Source organism: Gavia stellata, chromosome 1 (assembly GCF_030936135.1).
Source record: "Gavia stellata isolate bGavSte3 chromosome 1, bGavSte3.hap2, whole genome shotgun sequence".
NCBI classification, from domain to species: domain Eukaryota; kingdom Metazoa; phylum Chordata; class Aves; order Gaviiformes; family Gaviidae; genus Gavia; species Gavia stellata.
In genome coordinates, this window is record NC_082594.1 from 103,926,693 (window position 1) to 103,953,721 (window position 27,029).

Sequence of the window (27,029 nt, forward strand, 5' to 3'; positions counted from 1 at the left end):
TAATTTGCAGGTTGAAAAGCTAGATATTGACATTTATTTTCTAAATTGTTTTTTAGAAAATAAATTTGCTTTTCCACTACTTTTTGGGGTTTTTTAAACCAAATTCTCAATTTAGTTTTTCTTACTTTGAGAAGTAGTAATGCAGGCAGTACGTGGTATCGTGCTGCCATCTATAGTTTAAAGAAGAAAATAGACTGCACAGTTCAAGTTACAAAAGCCACCACCGGATAGGTAGCATTTGTAGAACAAAAATGATCTGGGCTTCTCAGAAGACGAGTGCTAGAGAGACAGATGCAGAGACACATTTGTGTGTTCGCATTCCAGCTCAGTGAGCAAGACTCGGGGCCTTATTTAAAACATCAGCAAGACCTCCGTAAGGAATCCTAGGTTGGACTAAGTCCTAGTTGGCTGCCCTTCTCCCCACCACCCCCACCAGATATCAACATCTTTTTGATGAAAAAGTATCTGTTCACATCATGGGCACAAATAAAAGACAAAGCAACAGTACATGAGCACTCTTGAAAAGCAAGTATTTATCTAACTGTATGAAATAGAAATGCGGGAATCTATATTACACATGTAAGACCCCCACTAGCCCTTCATTTCAGGGCAGGTATTAGCAGCTTGGAAGAAAAAAATTTTTAGAAACACAATCTTCACGTCCCAAATTATCCATGCATCAATGTTCATCTGTTCTCAAAGGGGCTCTTCATAAAACTATATACTTTTGCAGAAATCTGAGTTTTAAAGAAGTGGAAATTGTGATAAATTTCCATGAAAACAAAACTAGAAACCTATTTTCCTGTTAAGAAAATAATGGGAAAATCTTTGTTTGATGTGGAAATCATGCAAATTACCCATTTCTGTCTTCCAGAACCTGACACTTCCTGGTTTTATTTCCTTTGGTGGTGGTTTGTGTGGGTTTTTTTTTTAATTTAAAAAACTGAGAGAACAAACAAACAAACAAGTTCCTTGTTTAATTTGGTTCCAAATGAAATCCCAAAAGCAGATGACATTTGTCTGATGTCCTCTATAGGCATTACAAATGCGTTCATTTTGACCTTCTAATTTTGGAACATTATGAAATCACTGATAAGTCAGTTTTTCATTAGCAAAAAATGCACAAATTACAATAAGTCTTAAATTACTACTAGAACCTATAAAAACTTATTGATAGTTTTCATCCGTATCCTCATTTTCTTTATATATCTATAAATATATAGAAAGCTGGAAGCTCTTTACTGTCTGTAGCACTGAGAAAAAGCCTCTCACCAGCTGACAGGGGAAAGAAACCGCTACAAGCACACGACACTTATCTGATAACTGCAGTTCAAGGCTATCTACAAGCAAATATTCAGCTTCTAGTGAACTTTATAAACATAACCTCAAGACTTCCTAGTGAGTATTGACCATGCAATGTGGTGTTCTCTGCTTGACATTGCCAGAATGAAGTATTGTTATCAGCTGTCCTGCTCCTCAGTTTCCTCTCAAAGATCAGATCCAAATGCAGTCAGAAAACGAGGACACATGCGTTAACTCCTACACAAATGGCATTCCTTACAAAACACTCCAGGTACTCTATGATGCATGTCAATCCAGCTGTCTAGCAGATACTAGCATTTCTAATGAGTTCAGGGAAATTATTATTTTTCTTTTTTTTTTTATATATGTATATATTTACTGCTCAGTACACTAGCTGGTACAAACATCTTGAAGTGTGAGGCAATATTGGCAATATGTTATAGAATAAGTAAACCTAGTATTTAGACAATATAATCCACCACCAAACAGATTTATGTTCAGCCATAGTCTAAAGCTATTTTTACCCTCCCACAGTCATGCTATCCCTCCTCGTAGCCCAGAATGCCTATCTAATGAAGCATTTTGTAGGTAGCAAGTCAAAACACTGTACTAAAATGAAAATGAGATTATAGTTTATCTTGTACTTTGCAAATCCTGTTATTGGGGTATCTCACATCCCTTCATCAAAATCTCTTTTGAATAGGTACTATTTGTATGTGTGTCTACAATACCTTGCATATATGAAAGCTTTTTTTTAATAGTATCCTTAGAAAGCTACACTGTATGCTGAATGAGCATTATTATAAATAGTTTCTTCCACTTTTCCTTGAAACAGTGGAGAAGGGATAGAAAAGTAAAAAATACCTGCTCTAAACTAGAAAAAAATTGGGTTCTAGCATGTGCTCCTAGCATGTGCTCCTGACAAGTTCTGCCCTGAATCTTTCCTGGCTCAACAGGAAAATAAGCACTTTTCATTCTTTAAATGACATGGCAAAACATTTCCCAGCAACAAAGGCCACTACCTGAACCTTCATAAACCCCCTTGTTCTCAATAGAAATGTTTGTTTAAACATCCTGTTATTTTCCAAAGCTTCAATCTCCGAGGGGAATGCTGCTTTCCCTGCCCCATCCGTTATCTAAAGGTGGGGAAAAAATGATTGCTAGCATCCATAATCTGTCAGATTAATATTTGCAATTCAAAAAGATTAATAATAAAAAGCTTAAGTGCAGTGTATACAAATTTAAGAGGCCTGGAGAGCATAACACATGCTTAAATAGGCTTTTACAATATTCGTATTCATGAAGTCTCTCTTATTCAAATATCTCCTAAAACAGCTCATTCTCCCTTCTTTTTTTCTTTTAGTTCTCTCCACAAAAATTCAACTGGTAGTAAGTCTTAATGTACCAATATTAAAATGCTCCTTTACACATGCTAGTTAATTGCAGCTGTGTGCTTTTGAGGCTCATTTTTTAAAGAAAAAGAAAACAAAACAAAGAAGAACTCAATATGCAAACAACAGAATATCGAACAGGCATAAAGGTCCAGCTTCTATTTCAGTGGCAAAAAGGGACAACATTCACTTTGCCCTGTGAAGATAAACTATTTTGTTTATGCTCAAACCTTTGTCAGAAGAGTACTAAAGAAATTTATTCAAAAACTGCTTCAGATAAAATAGGTGCTTTTACCTTCTTTTCAGCTTTTGGAGAAATTTTGCCATTTCACTTTAAACAAATCTCACTTAGCTCTGTCATGCTCAGATAAAAACCCAGAGCTCATATAAAGGGTGGCAATTATCAGCAGTTCCTCATTTCTTACTTCCTAAAAAAAGACCCAGAGGCAGAACTAATTGTACAGTACTGATCTCTGGCACATGTACCTTTCAGCTTTCATTGCTGTTGTTTCTTGCTGAATATTGAGGAGTTTTAAACGTATCACAGACTCTCGCATCAAGATTTTAAGTTTTCTCAAAGAGGAACCACACTACCATTTCTTGTGCAAGCTAACATCTTGGTTCTTAAAGCCAAAAAATGCACAACACACTAACTAAATCTAAATTACTACAAATTCCGAGGACAAAACCGTCCTGGAGAAAGACAGACAGCTTTTACTGCCTTATCAATTATAAGCAGCAAGTTGAACCTTATAATCCATCACCTTGCTTTCCAGCATTTTCCCCAAAAAAGACTGTTTTAACTTTTAACGAAGGGTCTGCCGGTGGGATGGAGTAATTTCAGACTTGAAAGCATCAAATGCACAGGTTACAAAAACTTTGAAGGAAGTAAAACTTCTAATGAAAAGCTTTCTGAACAAGATAAAACACAATACTGAAAAGCTAGATCCAGTATTACAGTTTACTCTTCAGGAGGTACAGAGAGAGATAAGGATAAACACAGTTTCTCAAAGGATAATTTTTCTGCAATCCTTCTGATTATTTAACAGGACCTAACAGATCTACAGTTAAAGATACTTCTTGAGAAGCTTAATAAACGTACATATAATTACAACTTCCCCCATGATAATCCTCAGTCTCAGGCACTGATATAAGCTATGCATGTAATCATCACCACCAAGTTTTTTTTTAGACCCAACAAACCTACAATATCCCATTAATCAGGCATCTACCTCTTCTCTTAAAATAAAAAAAAAAAAATATCAAAGGTCCCCAGAAAAGAAAACCCACTCAAACAGAACAGGACACAAAAAAGTCAAATAAACTTACAGGAAGTTTATTCCAACTCAATAATATTTGCTACTGTGTGTATTATTCAGTAACTTATAAACTCTATAGACTACTTTGCTACTGTTTTCAGAAATGTTTTAGTAGTACTACGTAAGTGAGTAATGCACCCGTAAAGACTTTCACTGCAAAAGTTTTGTACAAAAAAGAAAAGCCTTTGTAGAAAGGATAGTGGTTTTTATTGTAGTCTTAGAAAATATTGAATTATGAAAGATACAAAATCAGCTGTTGTAATTATCTGTTTATTTTACAATCTGTATGCCATCATACTCTTATGGCTTTAAGATAGTCTGTCCAAAGTATTTTAAAACATGCTTTAACAAAGTATTTTACAATTTCGAGTATTTCTTTACTGGAAAAAAAAAAAAACAACCAAACTCCAAAACATTTACCTGAGAATTCTGTATCATAAAATTGTCATTCATTCTTAACTTTTGCAAGTTGATGACATAGGCTATAGAAGTCAACATGCAACTTGTAGGTCTACTGTATTAAATAAATATTTTTAAAAATTATTTAGATGCAGCTGGTTAGGCAAAAACCTACCCTCAAACTTCATCAAGTTCATCACAGGTTTAAAAACATGACACATATTTTATCATATGTCAATGACAGCCATGATTTTTGCACTGGAAGCCCTGCACTGTTTCCTGGGTGGAATTCAGACCCTGGCTGATCACCAGACTGCAGCAGTGGAGCACAAGTCTTTGGTGGATATTCCGGCCTCTGAACTTGGTAATCACTGACCTTGTTTTCCAACATCCATAGCCAAGTGTGTTGGGGGTTTGGGCCACTGGATATGTTTAAGTTCCCAGACAGTCATTCTCTACAAATATGCTCCACCCCTTTATAACAAACATTTAACACAAGGAATTGCATTTCAGAGTATGTGTACTATTAGGACAATGCTTTAATGCCATTATCCACGTCATTTCAGAATATCACCAGCTTTAAAAGTGATGTTATGTAGGGACAGTAGAGAGGTTTGGGACTTTGTTTTGTTTTTTACTGTTTCTTATTGGTTTGCTTTTTAAATAAAATGGAGACTTAGGAGCAAAACACTGCCCAGGGTGGCAGCACAGGACGGAGGCAGGATTAAATTAACCAGGCATATACAGATGCTGGAGAAAAAACCCAGAGAGCTTTGTGAGTAATACATATACAGGATCAACATATATAGATGATAGTAATTTAAAAGAATTTCAATTCAATTATCTGAAAATATATCCAAAGCATTAGAACGCTCATGTCTGCCATATAGTATTTATTTCTGAATGTCAATTACTGCAAGCACTGTGATTTATACAAGCTATGCTCCATTAACATAAATCTTACTCCTAAAAAAGTAATGATATATGATGAAAATCCAAGGATATCACTAGAGATTTGAATCAACTTTCAATCCCATAGGTGAGGTAGTGTAGTCACTTGTATTACATGCTGGTTATGAGAAGTACTGTTGAAATCTGTCAAATTTTTAATTTTTTTTTTTAAATAAGTGGCTTAATAGTCTTAATGTATTTATTAATGCTATGTTACCTATAAGGGCATGGGGGGAAGGAGCCTTGCCAAGAACAAGGTTTGTCTCACTGCAAGGTAAAACTGCAAAGCAGTATTTACAATAGTCCTTTGCTTAGTTGCTACCTACTGTACATGCACACAAAGACACAAAAAGCTAATATACATTCTGAGGTAGGAAATGAAGAATTCCACTGGCTTGTACAAGATTCTTCATATTTTGTAAACCAGCAAAACCAAAGTTTTCTGTGGTGAGGTTCAATACTTAGTTCTGGTGTGAGAATAACATCTAAATAAACAAAGCATCATTGGTATACAATATGCATCTACTGCCATGTAAAAATCTAAAAAAATGGGGATTACTTTTAGTAGCTGAATTTCTCCTTCGCAAAGTAAATAAAGGAAATCCCTCCAGCTCATTTCCTTATTACACTTTCTGTATGTTTATACTTCTAGCACAAGCCATTGAAAATGTACTACAGGTTTAGCATAAAAGTATCCTGAAGACTAAAATTCTGAAATAGATCTTTACTGGTCCCAGTGATCAGAGAACAAATACATGGTCCCAGTGATCAGAGAACAAATACATTTGGAGATTACTTTAGGTAATTAGGCATTGAAGTCGAAGAATTTGGTGCCTGAATACCTTAAAAAAAAAAAATCTGTCCTTAAACTTTCACAATACTTTGATTCCAACTTACCACAAACAGCAGCGAGCTTGAAGGTGCTAGGACAGTAAGTCACAATACAGCAATTAATTTTAACAAGCATATGGGATTCAGATGCGAGAGGATCCAACGCACACTAATCAAAGAATTGCAGCAGTTTCACACTTCTGCCTTTCCCAGTATGTTGTTATTCCTCCTACAAAATTTGGAGAAGAGAGCAGTATGCTGCAGCACCTCCGCTGTTCCAGTTGTCTCAACTATGTACCGGAGAGCTAAGACAAAGGCATATATTCAGTAAAAGCTGGCTCTGGTACAGGTATGGGAACAGCAGGAAGCAGTGAGCTGTTCCAGAGCGCACTTGCCAGGATCTCCTCATACTGTCATGTTATCCTAACCCATCTACAAAATAAACATTTACAGAGCTATATATGCTTCTTAAGGTTTGTCTACCAGGAAAAAAGAAATGTTAAAGAGATGAGAATTCCAGGCATAGAAGTCATTGTGCATAAACAACTGTTAGGAGGCTTTTCTTGAGATGCAGAGTGGTGTTAGGTAGTGGGGCATAAATCAGAGTGAAGGCTGCTCTATACCTGAATTAAAGCTTCCTCACAAATAAACATCTGTGCACAGAGTTTATACTTTCCAACAACTTCCCTGAACTCTCCTTGGCATTACCACACAGTAAAAGCTCCAAGGCTGACACATACAAATTACACCCTAGAACTACACAGAGCAAACCCAAAGCTCGCCAAGCAATATGACCATGTAATTGTCAATGTAGTTTCAGAAGATAAAGTTTCATCTTTTCTTTCACTTAGTAAGTTACTTTACAATAACGCACAATCTCACTTTCAGTTGCAATGTTGAGAGGCTGGCAACGGGAAGAGAACAGATTCACTCATCTGTAGTGCATTTGTCAGTCATTTGCTGACAGAAGTCTGTGATACCACTGCTCTGTCCACACTGTTCCAGAAGTGAAGTTTTCTCCAATGTTCTTACAGAAACTGGATGCAGTTCTTGTACTTGATCGTATGCTGCATCACACACACTTTTCACACACTGGTAACAAGAACTCTGCTCATTTGTAGATGTAACACCTGAAAGACCATCTGCTAATTCTACACATGCTGGTATCGCAAGCTCACTATCAGATGGAGCTGTTCGTTCTCTCTCCGGGAATAAAAATGAAAGTGGACAATCTGAGGAAGAATATTTTGCAAGTATTTGTATTTGCTCGTGACTCAAGGCTGCTTCCTTACACACCTGCTGGCAAAGTCCAGTCAGATTCTGCTTTGTCTCACCCAGAGTTGACAAGATGTGGTTTCTTTCCTTCAGCAAGTTCTCCTTCTCATTTTGCTGCAAAAATAAAAATAGCCTTTTAGCCTACATTTTAACACAAAACCTATGGTTTATGTTCCTATCAAAGCTAAAACAAGACTGTAAATAATCTGGTCTGCTGAAACAGAAGTAATTTGGCAATAAAAAGGTAAAGAGCAACACAATCAAATGCCTATCAAAAGGACAATCCTAACCGCTCTTGAAGTGTCATCAACTCAGCTATTTGAAGTGATTTTTCAGACATGCAACTTTTTCAAAACTCATGCTGGCAGCCAAAAGAGTAATTTGTAGTTATTAAATAAATGAAACCTAGCTTCGCTTACTATAAATATTCCTGAAACACTAATTCTACAGGGTAACACATTTAAACCATTATCACTGGGTCAACAAAACATTAAGTAGAGCAGTCTTCATAGAGATTTATATTTTAAAAGTTAAATGTTGAAAACCAGACATCACATTTTCACTATTGATACTACTCTGCTAGTGTGAAAATAAATTCAATTCTCAAGAAGTGCCAAGTCCACTGTAGAACAAACAATGGCATTAAGAAGAGTTTCTAAAGTAAATAGAAAATATAGGAAAGAAAGACATCAAACATGCTAACATTGTAAACAAAGTATTTTCTGTGGAAATGCAGCAATCTGGTTTGTTTCAATGCACCAACTAGAACACTGGGAGTTAAAGAATTTAAAGTAGAGTGACAGAGGAGTGACAGATTAGTGAATTGAACAGACAATAACAGAGGTGCCACTAGGTACGTAACCTACTATTGGAACAGGAGAATACCAGCTGAACGCTTGCGTTTTATTTACACAGCTAACATGCTAAGAGTGGCAGACACCTCTCAGACATGAAATAAGACTGTCCTTACTCTGAAGAGCTTACGATCTAGCTACATAATGCAAAAGGATTAACCAAACACAGGGCAGCAAAAGGGATGGCAATTCATTAATGAATATCAAGTAGAAAAAAGTACCATTCATTAAGAATTAGGGGGGTTTTTTGCCTTTAACTTGAATGTCATGAATTTTTCTGAGACTTCTGATACAACTGGCTGAAGATGAAAGACATTGATTAAGAGAGTGGTCTAATGATGGAAACAACCAACACCCGGAATAAAGAAAAATGAGAAAATGGCAAAGAAGGACAGGAAACAAGCAAGACCATAATGAAGCAGTTGAAAGAAAAGGAGAAAAAACCCCAAAGCAAACACGCCACAAATTTTGAGTTCCATAATTAATTAAAAGAAGAGGCAGAGTTTTGAAGACATACAAAGCTTTAAATAGTTTTTAAGAAATAAATTTTAATCATAGGGACTATGTGTTATCACTATTGCTATGTGAATTCACTTTTAGAAAGTTTAATTATTTTCAGTCCTCCTCACACCCCCTGTTGCAGAAGAAACTCATACTGCAACATCTACAACTTCTTTTTGAAATAAGTGACTAACTTTAAGTGGCATTTTCCAAGAGAAGCAGTTGTTGCCAGTCCTTTTTGCCTAAAATTATTAGAAAGAGTACTTTGCTAATAAACTTCTACTTGTCAGCACACTGTGAGCAGCTATTGCCAGATCTCCTAATCTGAAATCACTTTATGTACATTTTGGGTATGTAGAGGTACTCAGCTGTGTATTATGGACTGATGAAATTATCTGGACTGCTGTTTAACATAAACTTCAACATTCAGAAATAGCTATTCCAGTGTAAGCTCCCTGCCCCCATCTGAAGCTGTTGACAGATTAATATATTTAAATATTATTGTTTTACTTCAGCAGCATTACACTAATACTGCAAAGTAATGCCAGCTAGTTTTGAGGTCGTAATAACCAAACAGAGCTCTTTTAAAAAATTCTTCTGGTGAAGAATCTATTTAGTTCACACACTTCCTCTGCCTGCTATAGCATATATAACAAGATCTCAATTACAGTTCTTGGATCACAGCTTATAGTATGTCACTCACTGACACATCCTCCTCCTGAGCTACAGAATCTTCAGGGAAATAGTGCTTTTTGAGGCCAGTAGTCCTTTACTCTGGTCCCCCTCAAGTACCCTCATTTTAAAGCTTTGAAGTGAGAAAGTACAAGGAATGTGAATATACACAGGTGCTCTGAAAGAGCTGTTTCTAGCAAGCCAACATCTCCTTGAGTAGCCCACATGTATTCTCAAATATGGAACATTAGTGAACAACAAGAACACATAGGTTGACCTGGAAGATCAATAAGCAAAGACTATATGGGGGTCAAAAATGACATTATCAGTACAGAAGATCAAGAGAAATGACCAAACTCAATCCTCCCAGATAACAGTTAGATTCAGCACCGAACAGCATTTTTCTTCAACATAAGTAGAGCTTAATGTAAGACTTTCAATTTTACAGAATCACTTGGGTGGGGAGGTACCTCAGGAGGTCTGTAGTCCAACCTCCTGCTCAAAACAAAGTCAGCTCTGGGTAAGATCAGGCTTCTCAGGCACATCATGAAAACCTCCAAGGACAGAGCATGCACAACCTCTCTGGGTAGCCTGCTCCATTGCCTGCCTGTCCCCATTGGAAAAAAGTGTTTCCTTATATGCAGTTGAAATGTCCCATTTTAATTTGTGACAATGTCTCTTGTTCTACTGCTGTGAAGTACTACCGCTGGGGAAGCTGAAGATCTTCCAGTCCCAATGGCTATATGATGATCTTGAGGACTTCCCCACAGATACAGGCACGTGGCTATTAGGTCTACTTACAGCCATCTCTCCTCCAAGCAGAAGCCCTGTTTCCTCTGCCTCTCACCATAGGAGAAGTACTCCAGGCCTGACCATCCCGGTGGCCTTCACCTAAGCTTGCTCCAGTTTGTCAACGTACTTCCGGCACTGGGAGGGGTCAAAACTGGGCAAAACATTCAGTCTTATATGTGCTAAGTAGAGGAGTACAATCACTGCCCCGAACCACTGGCTGTGCTCCTGTTAGTACAGCTCAGGACACTGATGGCCTTTTTTTCAGCCTGGACATGCTGCTGACCCATGCTCAGCTTGCTGTCTGCCTAGACCCCCAGGGTCCTTTTCAGCAAAGCTACTTCCCAGCCAGTCGGTCTCCAGCCTCTACTCATGCAGGGGTTAGTCTGATTCGGGTATAGGACTTTCCCAAGAAACACACCACAAATACTATCTTTTCATCTGAGAGAACAAAAACCTGATAAGCAACAACAAATAGAAATTAATACAAGACAACAGGCTGCACATACTATTTCGTTAAATTCCTCATCCTGGCTTCCAGTATTTCCTAACAGGCTACAGAAGAGAGTATTATTGTCATGAGTTTTCAAACTACAGCTACACCACATTATCCTCTCACAACGCCACATTACAGAGGATACCATGAGAAGATCAAAGACTAACAGGTCTGAGACACATGACTGACCCAGAGAAGCAGGAATGAGGCAGGAGTCATCATGCATGAAGCAACCTGGATGTACCATGTAACACCTTTCACAGATGTCTCTTTTCTTCCACCCACCTGGAAATTATGCCTAGACAGATCTTAAAATTCCCGTGTTTGTGCACAACTTACACAAGTTTGATGGTGCATAACGTCAGTGGCTGTCAGACATGCTCAACAGCTCCACACAAGGTCTTTTCAGGAAGTTCTGAAGAAACTTACCTGCACAGTTGGAAAAAATAAGCGACTGGAACATGTTTGTGCCTAGAGCATGATTCATAACTCAGACCTCACCTCACAATTCTCAACACTCATTGCCTAGACCTTGCACAGCGACATCTGTTAAACAGCAGACTTACAGTCTGTTCTAGCACAGGTCCACAGAAGAAAGGATATTATATTATGATTATCAGTCACTTAGTCAACTACAGGTCTAATCTTGCAGATGAATCTCCAATTCCACCCCCCCCCAGTGCTGCACAAGAGTGACAAAGTTACATAGCAAACAGAAATGACAATATGATGTCAAAATCAGGCAGAAAGTTCTGAACTGTCAGAAATGCAACTTCTCTCTTTAGTCAGAATAATGTAACCCTTATTAACACGATCACCTGATTTCCCTGCCTCCCAGAGTATCTTCTTCATTCAGCACACTGAATGACTTGCTCTGTCAACTCAACAGGGCTGTATGGCACTGCAGGCCTTCCTTCAAAGTCTATCTCCTTTGTGGCAGAAGTAGAAGTGCATGTAGTGAAAGATGACAGACCACTTCAGGAAAGTAAGTTTCTAGCCCATGGCACTTTACTCTGATTTTATTTTCCTTTTCACTCTGAAGTGATAAGGAGAAAGGTGCAACATGACTGTGTATGTTCCCCACTAAGGCAGATACCAAATTCATGTACATAAACACAAAGTCTAAAACGCTCCGTAAACAAGAATTAGTAGTACAATAACCCTAAACAACTGAACTATTTAGTGCACACATTACAATCAACTATGAAACTGAGATGGGAGGGTCAGAAACAAACACCAGAAAAAAGCCATTCACAATTATTTTCTTGCCAGAAGAACTTCAGATTATCCACATTTCTCTTAAATTACATATTTATTTTTTTATTGCCTCTTAAGAAGGAGAAATTATATTAACAGATGGTTGCAGAGAAATCTGGATGCATTACTCACTCGGCTACAATCTTGATACAACTGCTAAAGAGGCAAGCAGCTTCCTGAGTTCTGCTATATCTTCCACCTTTCTGCAACAGTCTCATTTTTAAGATTCAAGACTCAGGAAACAGCTCACCAGCGTATGTTGATATGTTACAAGAACAATGCTTACACAACTAACAATTGCGTAACTGTAAACTTGATCATGAGCAATACCATGAGCTGAAAAACAAAAGCACAAAGCAAGAAAGGGGAAAGAGGTAGAAAGAGTAGAGTGGAATGATGGTTTGGGATTCATTCTGTACAATTAAGCTCAATGATGATGGGCTTCAGAAACACCATTCACCAAGAATTATGCTGTGATGCACTTTTACTTGAATGGAAACAAGTCCACAGAATTGCTCTCTCCAATTACCTGAAAGGGGGTTGCAGAGAGGTGGGTGTTGGTCTCTTCTCCCAAGTGACTAGCGACAGAACAAGAGGAAATGGCCTCAAGTTGCGCCAGGGGAGGTTTAGACTGGATATTAGGAAAAATTTCTTTACTGAGAGAGTGGTGAACCACTGGAATAAGCTGCCCAGGGAAGCGGTGGAGTCACCCTCACCGGAGGTATTGAAGGAATGTGTGGACATGGCATTGTGGGACATGGTTTAATGGGCATGGTGGTGTGGGTTGATGGTTGGACTTGATGATCTTACAGGTCTTTTCCAACCTTAGTGATTCTGTGAAAAATGTGTGTACTTTAGAGTAAAGCGCAGAAAATCTAGAACTGCTATCAAGAAGTCATCTAAGACTGACAAAGTTTTCTAAGCTTTAGTGGAAAAAGCAGTAAGCCACCTCACTCGCAAACTACTACCAGATGTCCAGTCAAAATGTTTAGAGAAAGACTCAAGTGAACAGTAATGAATATTTATACATACCAGTTTTTCAATTTCAGACTCAAGATTTTGTATGCAGTCAAGTTTTCTCTTACGACATCGCTGTGCTGCAATTCTATTTTTACTTCGTCTTCGGATATCATGAATACAGTCCAATTGTTCAGGAGTTAATTTATGCATTTTCAGAAACGACTGGAAGTCATTTCTGGAAAGTGAGATAATCCTTTGTGCATTAAATGGCAGCTTTACCTAGAATGTAAGATACAGTTGTAAATCAAAGGTGAAACTGATATACACAAACACCAAGAGGCCAATTTAAGTTTTTATTTTAAGCATTCTTTACCACATAACCCATCTTTCTTCCTAAATCTCAGAGACAAGAGCAAGCTAACATAGCCATCAGATGAGGCGGATAAAACCCAGGGGTTTCAACCAGATGAGTTCAAGAACGGGCAAAATAACTGAGTACTTCACACATTCACACTAGATCCTCAAAAGCATATCTATAGTAGGATGAAATCTATCTGTGTGTGCAGCAAATAATTAGATTATACACTCTAGGAAAACAAGTTATGGTTAGGTGGTGCACAAAACAGGCGTCAAGAATCACTAATACAGTCTAAAGTTTCCCCTAAGCTACTATTAAAGACTGTGCCCTGCATAGATTTTTATGCCTATAGTTTTCTGCAGGAAAAGTTCATCTGAAACTGGCATTTACTTAAAATATAGAAGTTACAATATTTGTCTTGTAATTCTTGATGCTGGAGAAGAGAAACAACCATGCTCTTGCTACTGTCTGTACACCTGAGCTATAGAAGCAGGAACTTCTGAAACATACATAGATCATGAAGACCTGATTAATACTGAAAAACATCTTTACCTTTATAAAATAATTGCCACATTTTATTAAAGCAGAATATGTTACCTTGCTGTGGTCAAAGATCTGAATTTAGTATAAAAAGCAAACAGAGAAACCCTTTCTGTGGGTTACTAGCTACCACTAGTGACAAACAGGCAAAAAAACCGACAAGAGTATTGCCCTCAGCAATGATGCCATCTACTTCTTTGTCATGTAAGACATGAGGAATGTATTTAGCCAATTCGGACCTTTTGTTTGGCCTGCCAACTTTCTATACTGATGGTAGCTTCCACTTATTTTAAGTCTCAGTAAGGCCCTCCATCTTGAAAATAAAAAAACCTAGTGCTTTAAAAACAACTGAATATTCATGACATTAAATGATCCTTCATAAACAAGAGTCACATTGCAATTCTACAATTCTAAGAACTGTGACAGAAATCATTCTAGATATATAGTAAAATCTTTTGGGATTAGACTACTTATGTATGGCAACTGCCTAAAACGCTACCAAAGCAATGACATAAAGGAAAATACCAAATAATTTCTGCAGTTGGAGGAATACAATATCACCTCAGTTTTAGAGAAGGCAATCCTATTAAAGCAGTCTTAAATACACAGCTACTGAAGCCAGCTTGAATACTTAAATTTTCATTTCACGGTAAATCTGAAGTATCATTTCTCTCCCCACAACTCAGAATAAAACCAAGAAAACTGTTAAGTTTCTATAAAACAAAGGTTGCAAGAAGTTTAGAGTTTTCTTAAGTTTAACTGAAGTAGACAAAAAAAACACTCTAAAAAAGAACCCCCATGCCTTGGTTTAAGACTCACAACCTTTTCTGATAAAGTTGTTCCAGAAAAAGATCTGAAGAGATCTGATACCTAAGCACCTACCACTTCAATATCCTACTAAAAAATACTTTAAGTCTCCCTGAATTAACACTGATCTTCCATATAAACCTTTGAATGCTTATTTAAAGTTTCATTTCCCAGATTTTTAAAACAGCAACCACAAAAAAAAAAAACAAACCCAAAGAGACTCAGAATTAGGCTTTTGAATAGGGCCTTAAGAGACAGGGAAGCAAAGAATACACCAGGATATTCTTACCTCACATTCTTGTTCTCTTGCTGAGCAGGATTCACTGTCTCCCTCAGTGTCAGTTTCCGAGTCCTCTCCCAAACTTATCACATAATTATAGGGACACTGTTCTTGTTGCTGTCCCTGAACATAATCTCCACTACTTATTTCAGAGCTGTTGGAGCATCCCTCAGTACTAAGGTTGCTTATAAAGGGGCAGTTGACAGAATTCAATGTTGTGAAAGTTCGCTGAGAGCAAGGTTCAGGGCTTTCACTGATCCTGATACCCAGCCACGGACACTCTGATTTTTTCCCTGAATATACTGGCTCCAAGCACTCTTTTGGAACTGCAGATGGTAAATGTATTTGACAGGCTTCTGTACTGTAAATATCACTCCAGAACCCTTTTGCTAGATGTTCTGCTACCTCTCTCTCCACACTGCTTCGATCACCAGCTGATGTAATGTTAGTGGCTTCCTTGGTGCACAAATCAACCTTTGAAGGTGCGTCATCTTGACTTTGAATTTTGTCATTCCCAACTCCAGTACCTGATACAGTTGTTTCAGCTAAGACTGTATTGTTTTGCATACTACTGAAATTCAAGTTACCATATTGCTCACAAGTATGTAAAAAAGACACAGAATTGAGTCCATGAGGTGCAGCAGAGTTTTGGGGGAAAGCAGCAAGATCCATTTTCTCCACAGGACACGACACATTCTGAGTCACGGAATCTCTCTTTGACTCTTCCTTTTTCTCAATGCCTTCCTCCCCTTCTTCCATTTTTACCTGAGCCTCTTCGCATTTTGAGACCAGCTGCATAGGTACACACTCCTGAGCTTTTTGTATGCCATCAGTATCAGATATTTCCTTCTCAAGAAAAGTTGCAATTGGTGGCACCTGAATGTCTTTAATACTGGAATGGGACTCTGAAGTATGAACTTTGTCATTTCCAAAAGCTTTCTGGAATTTCCTATACTTTGGGCACTGGGAAGATAAGCTGGAAAAAATACCCCTTTCTAAATGTACAGGATCACATGTTTGATTGGCATTATCTTGGAGAGCAGGCGATGATTTAGCATTTTCTTCATCTTTACAGAGCTTTGTGTCAGGAGTTTGAATATATTCCTTTTCTAAAAGTTCTTCTGCTTCATCATCTATTTCTAGGTCTCCATCATCCACATTGCCAATTTTAGGGTTTGTTTTCCGACAACGCTGTGTACAACACTTCTTCCTAGGACACTCCTGCTGATCCGATTTAAAGTCCAAAAATTTGAATTTGAGAAACTGAAAGCAAGACTCTTCAATGTTGTGTACACCCAAAAATTGAGCACATTTGCAAACTTCAGACACATTGTCTTTATTTAAAATAAGTTTAGCTGTGTATGCAAACTGAAGCAGAGGACTAAATCCTTTAAGTGTTACCTATTAAAAAAAAAAAGTATTAGTATGGCCAGTATGGGTTTAAATAGAGAAACACATGGAACCCAAATTTACCTGTGAGCAAACCGTGTCAGCAGGACAGAGTACAAGACAAAAGCAGCAGATTTGTTCCACAGAGAAAACCTGGCCACACTCATCCTGAAACAAATTTTCTGGTACAATTTTATCCTGTACATTTTGTGGCCATTATCTTCTTCACTGTGGTCAATCTCTTTATAAAAATGTTCTGACAATACAGTACTAACAAGTGAAAAAATATTGCTGTTCACTGAAAACCAGTAACATGATTCCAACTTTACAAAGGTATCTTTCAAACCCAAGTTGTACATGAATTACTCTAGAAAAAGATCAAAATGCTGCTGGTATTTAATTGATCCTTTAAAGAGCTATTACTGTTATTTGCTCAGTCTTATGCATCATTGATATAAAGAAGTTTGAAAAAAGGGAATCTGACCATACATGATTATTTATTACTATAGCAACCTACTCCTTTCTTCGTACCACAGATGAAAAGAATTGTACCCAAAAAATGTACACAAAAGAATTATTTTCAGTTTAAAGCCTCTTTGGAATAGGTAGTTTTAACTGAACATTTCCATCATTATCGTCTCAGCTTTTATCGCGAAACAGTTACCTAACAGGGAGTCCAGAGACAAACAAAAACTTGTTCAGTTATGAACTGAACAAGATCATCTTCTACGTGTGAAAAAATTAGTAAGGAATCAGGCAGAAAGCTGCAATATTCAGCTTCATGCTGAATAAAATGCTGTATTAATGCATTAACTATACCGAATTCTTCTGTCAGCAAGATAATTAACTATACATGCAATTTAATTTAGGCATCAGTTGAAGGTTTGTTTTGTTTGTTTTTTAGTCATTGTCTGGTGTTTTTTTTAAAGAACACAAACAACACATGAAAGGAAGTTGAAGAGATCTGCACCAAGACTGTTCAGCAAAACTGTCTGTAAACTCTTATGACTTATCTAAAGAATTCTTAAAATAGCATTTGAAATATGCTCTGGAGAGAAGACTACTGATTACACCATCACATTAATTCATCCTTTATGTGGGAAGGGGAGTGTAACAGACAGTTTATCCATAAGCTGGCAAGAAGTCTTCAAACTTAGTATAGTCAATAAATCTTTAAAGTGGGTTTACAAACAAGTGACATTCATACATGAAACTGAACAAAAGAAATACAATGGTACTTCAACTCTGTACATTCTTTCTGTATAGGGTAGAAACACTTCTAAAAACTGGAAGGATCGGGAGAGGAAAAAACCACTCTGTACTCCTTTCACTTTCTCTTACACATTTCTAGTTGGCTGTCCTCAGACAAGATAGAATGTTAGAAAGACGCTTAGTCTGACTGACCTAGAAAAGCAACTCTTAGCAGTAGCCATTTATTTAATTTGTATTTGGGCTGAAAGTCTAACTCAGAGTAAAAACATTGGTAGAAAAACACCACAGAACCTACACCAAGATGTCAATAGTTAGTCTTTACAGTATAATATATATGAAGTACTTTAATCGCAAAAACATTTTGGTATCTCAGATTGTGGACTGGTGTCCTTCATTTTAAACTTCAAACACTTTGGATGATTAAAAAGGTCAAAAAAAAAATCACGTCAAACCACATGATCAGTGTTTGCTTCTCTCTTAAATACACAGCTTCATAAACTGAATAATTTAAAAATACTTAGCAGTTCCCAGAAGAGACACTCAAGTTGCTGAGTCTTAAAATGCTTTTACATACTTACCAAGTAAGTGATCAGATCAAATGATTAAAAGATGAGATTCACTGTTAGTATTTTTGCTTGTTGCTTCAGCAGATTCAGTTCTTACATCACAGAATCACACACACACAGAATGATAGGGGTTGGAAGGGACCTCTGGAGACCATCTAGTCCAACCCTCCCTGCCAGAGCAGGTTCACCTAGAGCACATTGCACAGGAATGCATCTAGGCCAGTTTTGAATATCTCCAGAGAAGGACACTCCACAACCTCTCTGGGCGGCTTGTTCCAGGGCTCTACCACCCTCAAAGTAAAGAAGTTCCTCCCCATGTTCAGATGGAACTTCCTATGACCAACTTTGTGCCCGTTACCTCTCGTCCCATCACTGGGCACCACTGAAAAAAGACTGGCCCCATCCTCCTGGCCCCCACCCCTTAAGCATTTATAAGCATTGATAAGATCCCCCCCTCAGTCTTCTCTCCTCCAGACTAAAGAGACCCAAGTCCCTCAGCCTTTCCTCATAAGAAAGATGTTCCAGTCCCCTAATCATCTCTGTAGCCCTTTGCAGTACCCTCTCCAGCAGTTCCCTGTGCTTCTTGAACCGGGGAGCCCAGAACTGGACACAGTACTCCAAATGCAGCCTCACCAGGGCAGAGTAGAGGGGGAGGATAACCTCCCTCCACCTGCTAGCCAGTAGTCTTCATACACCCCAGGATGCCATTGGCCTTCTTGGCCACAAGGGCACATTGCTGGCTCACGGTCATCCTGTTGTCCACCAGGACTCCCAGGTCCCTTTCCACAGAGCTGCTCTCCAGCAGGTCAGCCCCCAACCTGTACTGATGCATGGGGTTACTTCTCCCCAGGGGGAGTACCCTACCTTTGCCTTTGTTGAATTTCATAAGGTTCCTCTCTGCCCAACTCTCCAGCCTGTCCAGGTCATGCTGAATGGCAGCGCAGCCTTCCAGTGTGTCCGCCACTCCTCCCAGTTTTGTGTCATCAGCAAACTTGCTGAGGGCACACTCTATCCCTTCATCCAGGTCATTGATGAATATATTGAACAGGACTGGACCCAGTACTGACCCCTGGGGAACACTACTGGTTACAGACCTCCAGCTAGACTCTGTGCCACTCATCACAACCCTCTGAGCTCTATCTATCAGCCAGTTTTTAATCCACCCCACTGTCCATTCTTCTAACCCACACTTCCTAAGCTTGCCTATGAAGATGTGGGAGACGGTGTCGAAAGCCTTGCTGAAGTCAAGGTAGACCACATCTATTGCCCTCCCCTCATCTATCCATCCAGTCATGCCATCATAGAAGGCTATCAGATTGGTCAGACATGACTTCCCCTTGGTGAAACCATGTTGACTACTTCTGATAACCTTTTCCTCCAGATGCTTTGAGATGACACCCAGAATCTTTCCAGGGATGGAGGTAAGGCTGACTGGCCTGTAGTTTCCTGGGTCTTTCTTCTTGCCCTTTTTGAAGACTGGAGTCACATTGGCTTTCCACCAGCCCTCAGGCACCTTGCCTGTTCTCCAGGACCTTTCAAAGATGATGGAGTGGCCCAGCAATGACTTCTGCCAGCTCCTTCAGCACTCGCAGGTGCATCCCATCAGGACCCATGGACTTGTGAATGTCCAGTTTACTTAACTGGTCTCTATCTTCATCCTCCTCAACCAACGGAAAGTCTTCCTTCCTCCAGACTTTCTCTGTAACCTCTGAAGTCTGGGACTCTTGAGGACTGGCTGGAGCAGTAAAGACTGAAGCAAAGAAGGCATTCTGTAACTCCATCTTTTCCGCATCATCTGTCACCATGGCACCTGTCTCATTCAACAGCGAGCCCACATTTTCTCTAGTTTTCCTTTTGCCTCTGATGTACTTGAAGAAACCCTTCCTGTTGACCCTGACATCCCTTGCCAGGTTTAATTCTAAGGAGGCCTTGGCTTTCCTCGTTTCATCCCTGCTTATACACTGACAGCATTCTTATAATCTTCCCAAGTGGTCAGTCCCTGCTTCCACGTACTGTAAACTTCCTTCTTCCACTTGAGCTTTTTCAGAAGCTCCTTGCTCAACCACGCAGGTCTCCTGCTTCCCTTGCCTGATTTCTTGCTCTTAGGGATGCACCGATCCTGAGCTTGGAGGAAGTGGGACTTGAGTATCACCCAGCTCTCTTGAGCCCCTCTACCCTCTAGAGCCCTAACCCATGGGATTTCTCCAAGCAGTTCCTTGAGGAGATTAACGTTAGCCCTCCTGAAGTGCAAGGCTGCAATCCTACTTGTTGTTTTGTGCATACTGCACATGATGCTAAACTCCATCTTCTCACAGTCGCTATAGCCAAGGCTGCCCCCAACCTTAACGTCCTCCACCAGTCCCTCTTTGTTTGTCAATACTAGGTCCAGTAGTACACCTCTCCTTGTTGGCTCCTCCACCACCTGACTCAAAAAGTTATCATCAATACACTGGAGGAACCTCCTGGACTGTCCATGCCTGGCTGTGTAGCCTTCCCAGCAGATATCAGGGTGACTGAAGTCCCCCATGAGAACCAAGGCCTGTGATTGTGAGGTGACTCTCAGCTGTCTGCAGAAGGCCTCATCAGCTTCCCCATCCTGATCAGGTGGCCTGTAATAAACACCCATAACAGTGTCTCTCATATTAGCCTGCCCCTTAACCCTTACCCACAAGCTCTCAACTTGCTCTTTATGTGAGAGAGCAACTGGAATGTATCGAGCTCTCCCTGGAGGCGGATGAAGAGCAACTCCACCACCTCGCCTTGCGGGCCTATCTTTCCTAAAAAGAACATAGCCATCCATGACAGTGTTCTAGTCATGTGAGCTATCCCAACATGTCTCAGTAACTGCAATGAGGTCATGGCCCTGCAACCGCACACAGATATCTAATTCTTCCTGTTTATTCCTCATGCTGCATGCATTGGTGTATAAGCATTTCAGGGAAGGAGTTGTGTGTGTAATTTTCGCCCTTGAGGGATGGTAGGCCTTCTGATTCTCAAAAATACTAGCACGCTGCCCCACAAGTGCTGAGCTACTACAGCCAGGCACCTTCCTAGCAAGCCCAGTTACCTCCCTGTCCCCCTTCAAATCTAGTTTAAAGCTCTCTTAATGAGCTCTACTAACTAAATACTAATACTAAATTACATTAAGAGTCCTCTTAAGTCCACATTATAGCAAATGTCAGGGATTATTATGTTCCTCCATTTTCTTTACAAAGTCTGGTCCCTTCTAACTCAGGTTTATTTCATGGGTTCACTGGAACACTGTTGCTTTGCACCAGAGGCTATTTTTCCCCCTCTCCAACTTTGATATATGTTTCTTATTCTTCCAATATCCTATTTTTTCCACCATCCCAAAGCAAAACTCTCTCTTCAACATCAGAAGTTTTAGATGCCACTTATTTCCCTCTTTTACTCCAAATCATGGATTTGTGTCCCCCAGCATCCTACTTCCCATCCACATCAGCTCCCGTCATTACTTTTAATCTGAGACACGTTCAGGCTATCAACATAGTAAACTGCTAGGAAACAAAGTATAAGAAGAAATTAACACACAAACACAGTAAGAAGGTTGAGTAAAAGTGACATAGTAGTATTATGCTGTAATGTAATTTTGTAACAAATTCATTCATCAACCGGAAATAGCAAAGACCACTGAAGCTCTTTAAATGCCTTTCAGTTTTCTGTAAAAATCAGAAAGATTCTGGTAACAGAAGACCACTGAAGCTCTTTAAATGCCTTTCAGTTTTCTGTAAAAATCAGAAAGATTCTGGTAACAGAGAATCCTTGTGCTTATCCCAGTATGTTACAAAGCCAGCGAGGTAACTACTTTACTGAGGTACAGGGTTTCTGAATACATCATCTCTGCGTTAACACTCAACTCAGTCTTGTACATGAACAAGTCTATAATGTAATCTCCAACGTCACTATAAATATTCATTGATGCACACCTTTCCTCCAACTTTAATGATGCTAGTTGAGTTGCCAACAATTTGCATATTATTTCCCACCCCCATAGCCGACTACCATGAACTACCACCTAGAAAGCCATTGACTATTTAACAACCAACGCTTCAGATTACTGCTACCATTGGGCACAATCAGAGCACCTGGAGGCTCTTCATTTTTCACCTACAAGCACAGCATTTCATATAAAAATCCAGTCATCTGCCTCGTGCCTCTTACAACTTAACTAAATACCAACTGGAGTCTTTAGATGTCTTGGACTCTCCAGATATGTAATAACACATTTTCTTTCCTACAGATATCAGGTTCTGGCTCACTCCCACTGAATGCCTTAAAATTTAATCTGATTTAAGAATATGTATTTTAGAGGTAAAAAAAGCAAGCAAGTAATTGCAACACATTTTCTCAGTCTTAAAAGTAATAAAACACAGCAGAGAAAAAAAAATCAAGCTGCTAATGATCAGTGTGTAAAAAGGATGGGGAACTGAGCAGAAGAAAATTGTTAACAACAGTAAGCAGCAAACAAGAAACATAAGTACGGTTGTATTACTCAAATGTACGAAACCAAATCTTAATGATACTGATTTAAAAGGTATTATCATTTTCAACTTTATTTATTACCCCAAAAGTATTCTCTTTTCATATAGGAGGACTAGTTCTACAATACCTCTTTACCATTTAAGGCCTGGTTTTTTTGACAAACTTACATGCTTTGAATCAGGTGCACAATTTTAAAAGTAATATATACTTAATTGAAGGATCTCCCCTCTACATTCCCCAAGACAGCATTCACTTATCTTCAGTCTGTGATATACACTCTGATCTGCCTAGCCTTTACCTCAACCAATGGCAACTTTACAACTTAGAAATTCCTTCCCCTCAGTTCTTAAATCTCTTACCTTAACTTCTCAGTTAAGCACCAGCCTATTGCAAAACAGAATTGAACAAAACAGACTAGAAGCACTGGCAGGTAAAATACAGAAGGGAGTGACACTCACCTCTTCCGGTAAAGTGATGATAAGATCAGCATCCACCTGGCCCACAATTCGTGAAAGGAAGTAACTGCTGCAAGCTGCAAGCACAGCTTTATGAGCCCGAAATCGCTGATCTTCCACTAAAATAGTAACATCACAAAGAATATCTTGCTTTCTCTGATCATCAAGACTGAGAAGTACATTGGTACTGTGTACTGAAGATTCGTACGCAAAAACCACACTATTCTTCTCACTTAGAGACATTCTGTATCACAAATGGTAGCATAAGCCTCAGTGGAAAGCATGCTTCTATTCTTCAAATCTGGATGAAGAAAAAACAAGTTGCACACGTGAAAGTCATATCCAAAACTAATAAGCAAACTGTTGCCTGATCTAATTATTTTTAAGACTAATACTCAATATTTCATACATGTTAATACATAAATACATGTTTATGAGCATTTGAAGTACCCAAACCTTAATGCGTACATCTTAAAATATTGCTTTAGTAGTTTCATAGACCAAAAAAGGGAACAATGTTTCATGTGACTTCAGTGATAAAGAACAGATTTTTCCTCAGCAAGTGACTGAGTCATAACTTTACCATAACACCTAAAAATTATTTAAGCTTTCATTTTTACTTATCAGTATATTCTGACTCCAACACTATGAAAATGTAAAGAGAAATAAAAAACAGATGCATTAAGCCAAAATTCACCAGAATACTATGTAAGCTACTTCTGTTTACTGATTCACCCAGTACAGACTAAAATATTTGTGTTCTACCTTCTTTCAAAAGTAGTTTGCCTACTAAACCAATCAGGCATTGGTAAAATCCTCTCATTTTCTCTCTAGTCCGTTAATGTTTTGTTTTTAAAGCAGATTAGTTCTCCTATTTTCCACCTGCCTTAATTCTCTTATGCAACCTTTTTCCCCTCTCCTGCTCATCGCTATTTGAATTGTCATGCTTGTTAGAAGTTTGCTTCCCTAATCAATGACTATGATTCAGATCACCTGGCAATGGAATCCCTTTTGTGACAGAGCATCAAAGTTCTGAAATAACATTATTTATTGGATAATAAACAACAGTAAAAGTTATATGATATTTAAGACCTTGAAATAAACTTTTATGTAACTGTCCTGAAGCTATTCCTCAACTCCTAGTATCTGGAAAAAAAAAAAGCTAGGAAGAAGTCAGCCCTCCTAGAGAGTGCAAAGTTTAACAGCATTTCAAAGTCTGATCTTTACACTGTATTTCTAAATTCCTATCTTCTTTGGATTGAGCCTTTTTTTTTCCAGTTAAAAAAAAATAAAAGCCTAATAAGAGATGTCCTCGCATCTAAAGCTCAATGAAAAAACCACGTAACAAGGTTTAGAACTGTCCCACAAGGAAAATACGATATTACCAGGAAAAGTGTTACCTTAACAAATCGAGCATTTCGATTACACTGGACTATTCTACCCTAGAGTTACTGTAACTGAACTCAGTTGCTGAGACTCACTTCAGCTGACACAGGACTACCCAATCATTATATTGCTCAACAGAGGTTGGTATGATATGCCAGCTCCCAAAACCAATAAAACTGTAGCCAATGCAAATCTTCAGTTTTCAAATATGGGAAACTTTCACAACGTGGGGAGGGAGGAGGGCATGGCCATTTTTAAACACAGTGAGGAAAAAAAACAACCACCCTGCCAGCTATACTCCTGGTTGCTCACTACTCAAGTTACTTTCATGACATATAGGCACTCTTAGTGATCTTTTGAACAGAAAGAGAGAAGAAATAGATCCACATTTCCAGTGGCAGCAGTAGCACAGTACCAGTCTGGACTCCAGTAAAGTGCAGAGCATCAGCATTATCTGCCCTTCCTACTCCCTCATGGAAAACTGTACACTCAACTTGACTGTCAACTTTAGCAACAAAACGTACAGATCATAACTTGACAAAGAAAGTAAGTCTGTTCTGGGGCATCTGCTTAAGTATACAAGATTTTGTTTTGTGAAAATAAAAGTTCTGACGAAAAAAAAAGTTACACAAATCAGAGTTTTCCCACTAAGCAATAGCTATACCATGTGCTGTCTAACCCTAAAGGACTTATTTTTGGAAGCAAAAAAAAACCCAGTTTATACGTTTTCATATACCTAACGACAAGACTACAGACAGAGATTTGTTTACTTTGGAAATACTTAGTTTCCAATCAGTTTAAATGAGAATTCTGAAATAATTCCCTGTGAAACAGTTACTCATGTTACTCATTAAATTCTATTCTTATAATAGCTTATGAGAAGTAAACAGTGCAATATAAATCATGTATTCCTAATTTGTTTGCTCTATATCCTTAACTTACCATATTCCTCAAATATTACAGCACATGCAGTTTAACAAAGTATGACTCCGTGTTTCTTACCAGAAGCTCTAAAAAAAAAAAAACCATCAAAAAGGAAGGGAAGACAAAATGGAAAACTAAACCCAGGGTGGTGGGGAACACAGGGAAATATTAAAGATAAGGACATATTTTGGGATGAACACCTAGGCAAAACTCATGAGGGAGACTATAGTTAGAGACAAGCCTTTAAAGGTTCTTTTTTCTTCCATTGAAGTCCCAAGTTTTCCCAACCCTCAGATAGACAACCCATGTATCATACATGCTGCTCTTGGGTTTTCCCTTACAAAATAATCAGTTCCAATATCCAATTCAGCTCACTACACTTCCATACCATGGAAAGCTAGAAGGAACAGTACTGTGTGTGTATATATGCATGTGTTTGTGTGTATATATAAACACATATGTGCAAAGGACAGTCAATCCTCTTTTTCACTTCATCTCCACGAGGCACACAACATGCTTTCAGAACAGTGTACTGCCTACTTGAAGCACTGATAGCGAGCTTCCAATGTTGCTGCTGCCAAAAAAAATTAGGTTTCAACATCGAAACACTACCTTCCGTTTCTTGAGAAGTGAAAATAAATATTCAATTTGAGCATAACTCAATTTAACACAGACAGAATGTTGTACTTCCTAATGTGAAGATTTCAGTGGCCAAATTACATCCTCACTATTTTTAATCAGGATGCAAGTTTTTCTGATTTATCCAAAACATAAAATGCAGCATTTCATTAAGCATTTAAAAATCTAAAAGAACCTTTAAAAAACCCAACCAAACAAAAAACCACCACACATATCACACTCAAACAGTAAATTTCTCTCAGTCAACTTTGTAAAATTTAATTACTGTCATACATGATAAAGAGAGAAATCAAAAGGAAAAGAACCAGAAGACTGAAAATGCTGGTGAAAACAAAAAGCATCAAACAGGAAAGGGAAAATGTAACCACTGTAAAAAGCTGTAACACTTTAGAGAAGTACTAACAGAGGTCAAACTTACGAATGTCTTAATTCTGTTTTCCAGTTGTGCAATAAAGGCATGGTACCACATTTATAATAGTATTTGTCATGACAGCCAACTAGATTTTCCACAGCGGCATGTAAGTACAAAATACACTTGCCCATAAGTAGATTTGTTATATACATATCCACAACAACAACAAGACTTACTGTTGTACCAAAGAGAAAAAGAACACCTCTTCTGTAAACTGTTTGATCTTTCTTCTACTTTAACTATTCTCCTGGAGCACTTGGAAATTCTTAAAATCAACTTCATTTATGGATGGACAAAAAGGGGAAAAGGTATGAAGTAGAGAAAACAATTCAATGGTGTTTTTTTAAAAGAAGCTTTATAACTTACAAGCTCATGCTGCAACTGTCCTACAAAGACAGACCCTTCTAGGCTTGCTTTCTTCCTCACAGTGCAGGTGTCCATTTTACATAATTTTATTTTCTACAAACATTATCTGTCAGATTCCCCGCCCCCTACCCCCCGACAATTCAGATGAAAGCAGCAACAAATTACTAAAAAGAAGGAAAATGGACACATGAACAA

At 38.5% G+C, this 27,029-nt stretch overlaps 1 protein-coding gene across 2 annotated transcripts in view; it reads right to left on the reverse strand.

The window, feature by feature from the left end:
- Positions 1 to 4,040: 4,040 nt before the first annotated feature.
- BACH1 (BTB domain and CNC homolog 1) overlaps positions 4,041 to 27,029 on the reverse strand; it is a 32,272-nt gene continuing 9,283 nt past the window's right edge. For both annotated transcript variants that reach the window (XM_059821783.1, XM_059821791.1), the window contains exons 2-6: positions 25,436 to 25,503; positions 23,111 to 23,408; positions 14,992 to 16,383; positions 13,070 to 13,276; positions 4,041 to 7,582 (exon numbers count right to left, since the gene is read on the reverse strand). In XM_059821783.1, the coding sequence (XP_059677766.1) occupies positions 7,121 to 7,582; positions 13,070 to 13,276; positions 14,992 to 16,383; positions 23,111 to 23,350 (2,301 nt within the window). In that variant the 5' untranslated portion in view covers positions 23,351 to 23,408; positions 25,436 to 25,503 and the 3' untranslated portion in view covers positions 4,041 to 7,120. The remainder of the gene's footprint in view (positions 7,583 to 13,069; positions 13,277 to 14,991; positions 16,384 to 23,110; positions 23,409 to 25,435; positions 25,504 to 27,029) is intronic.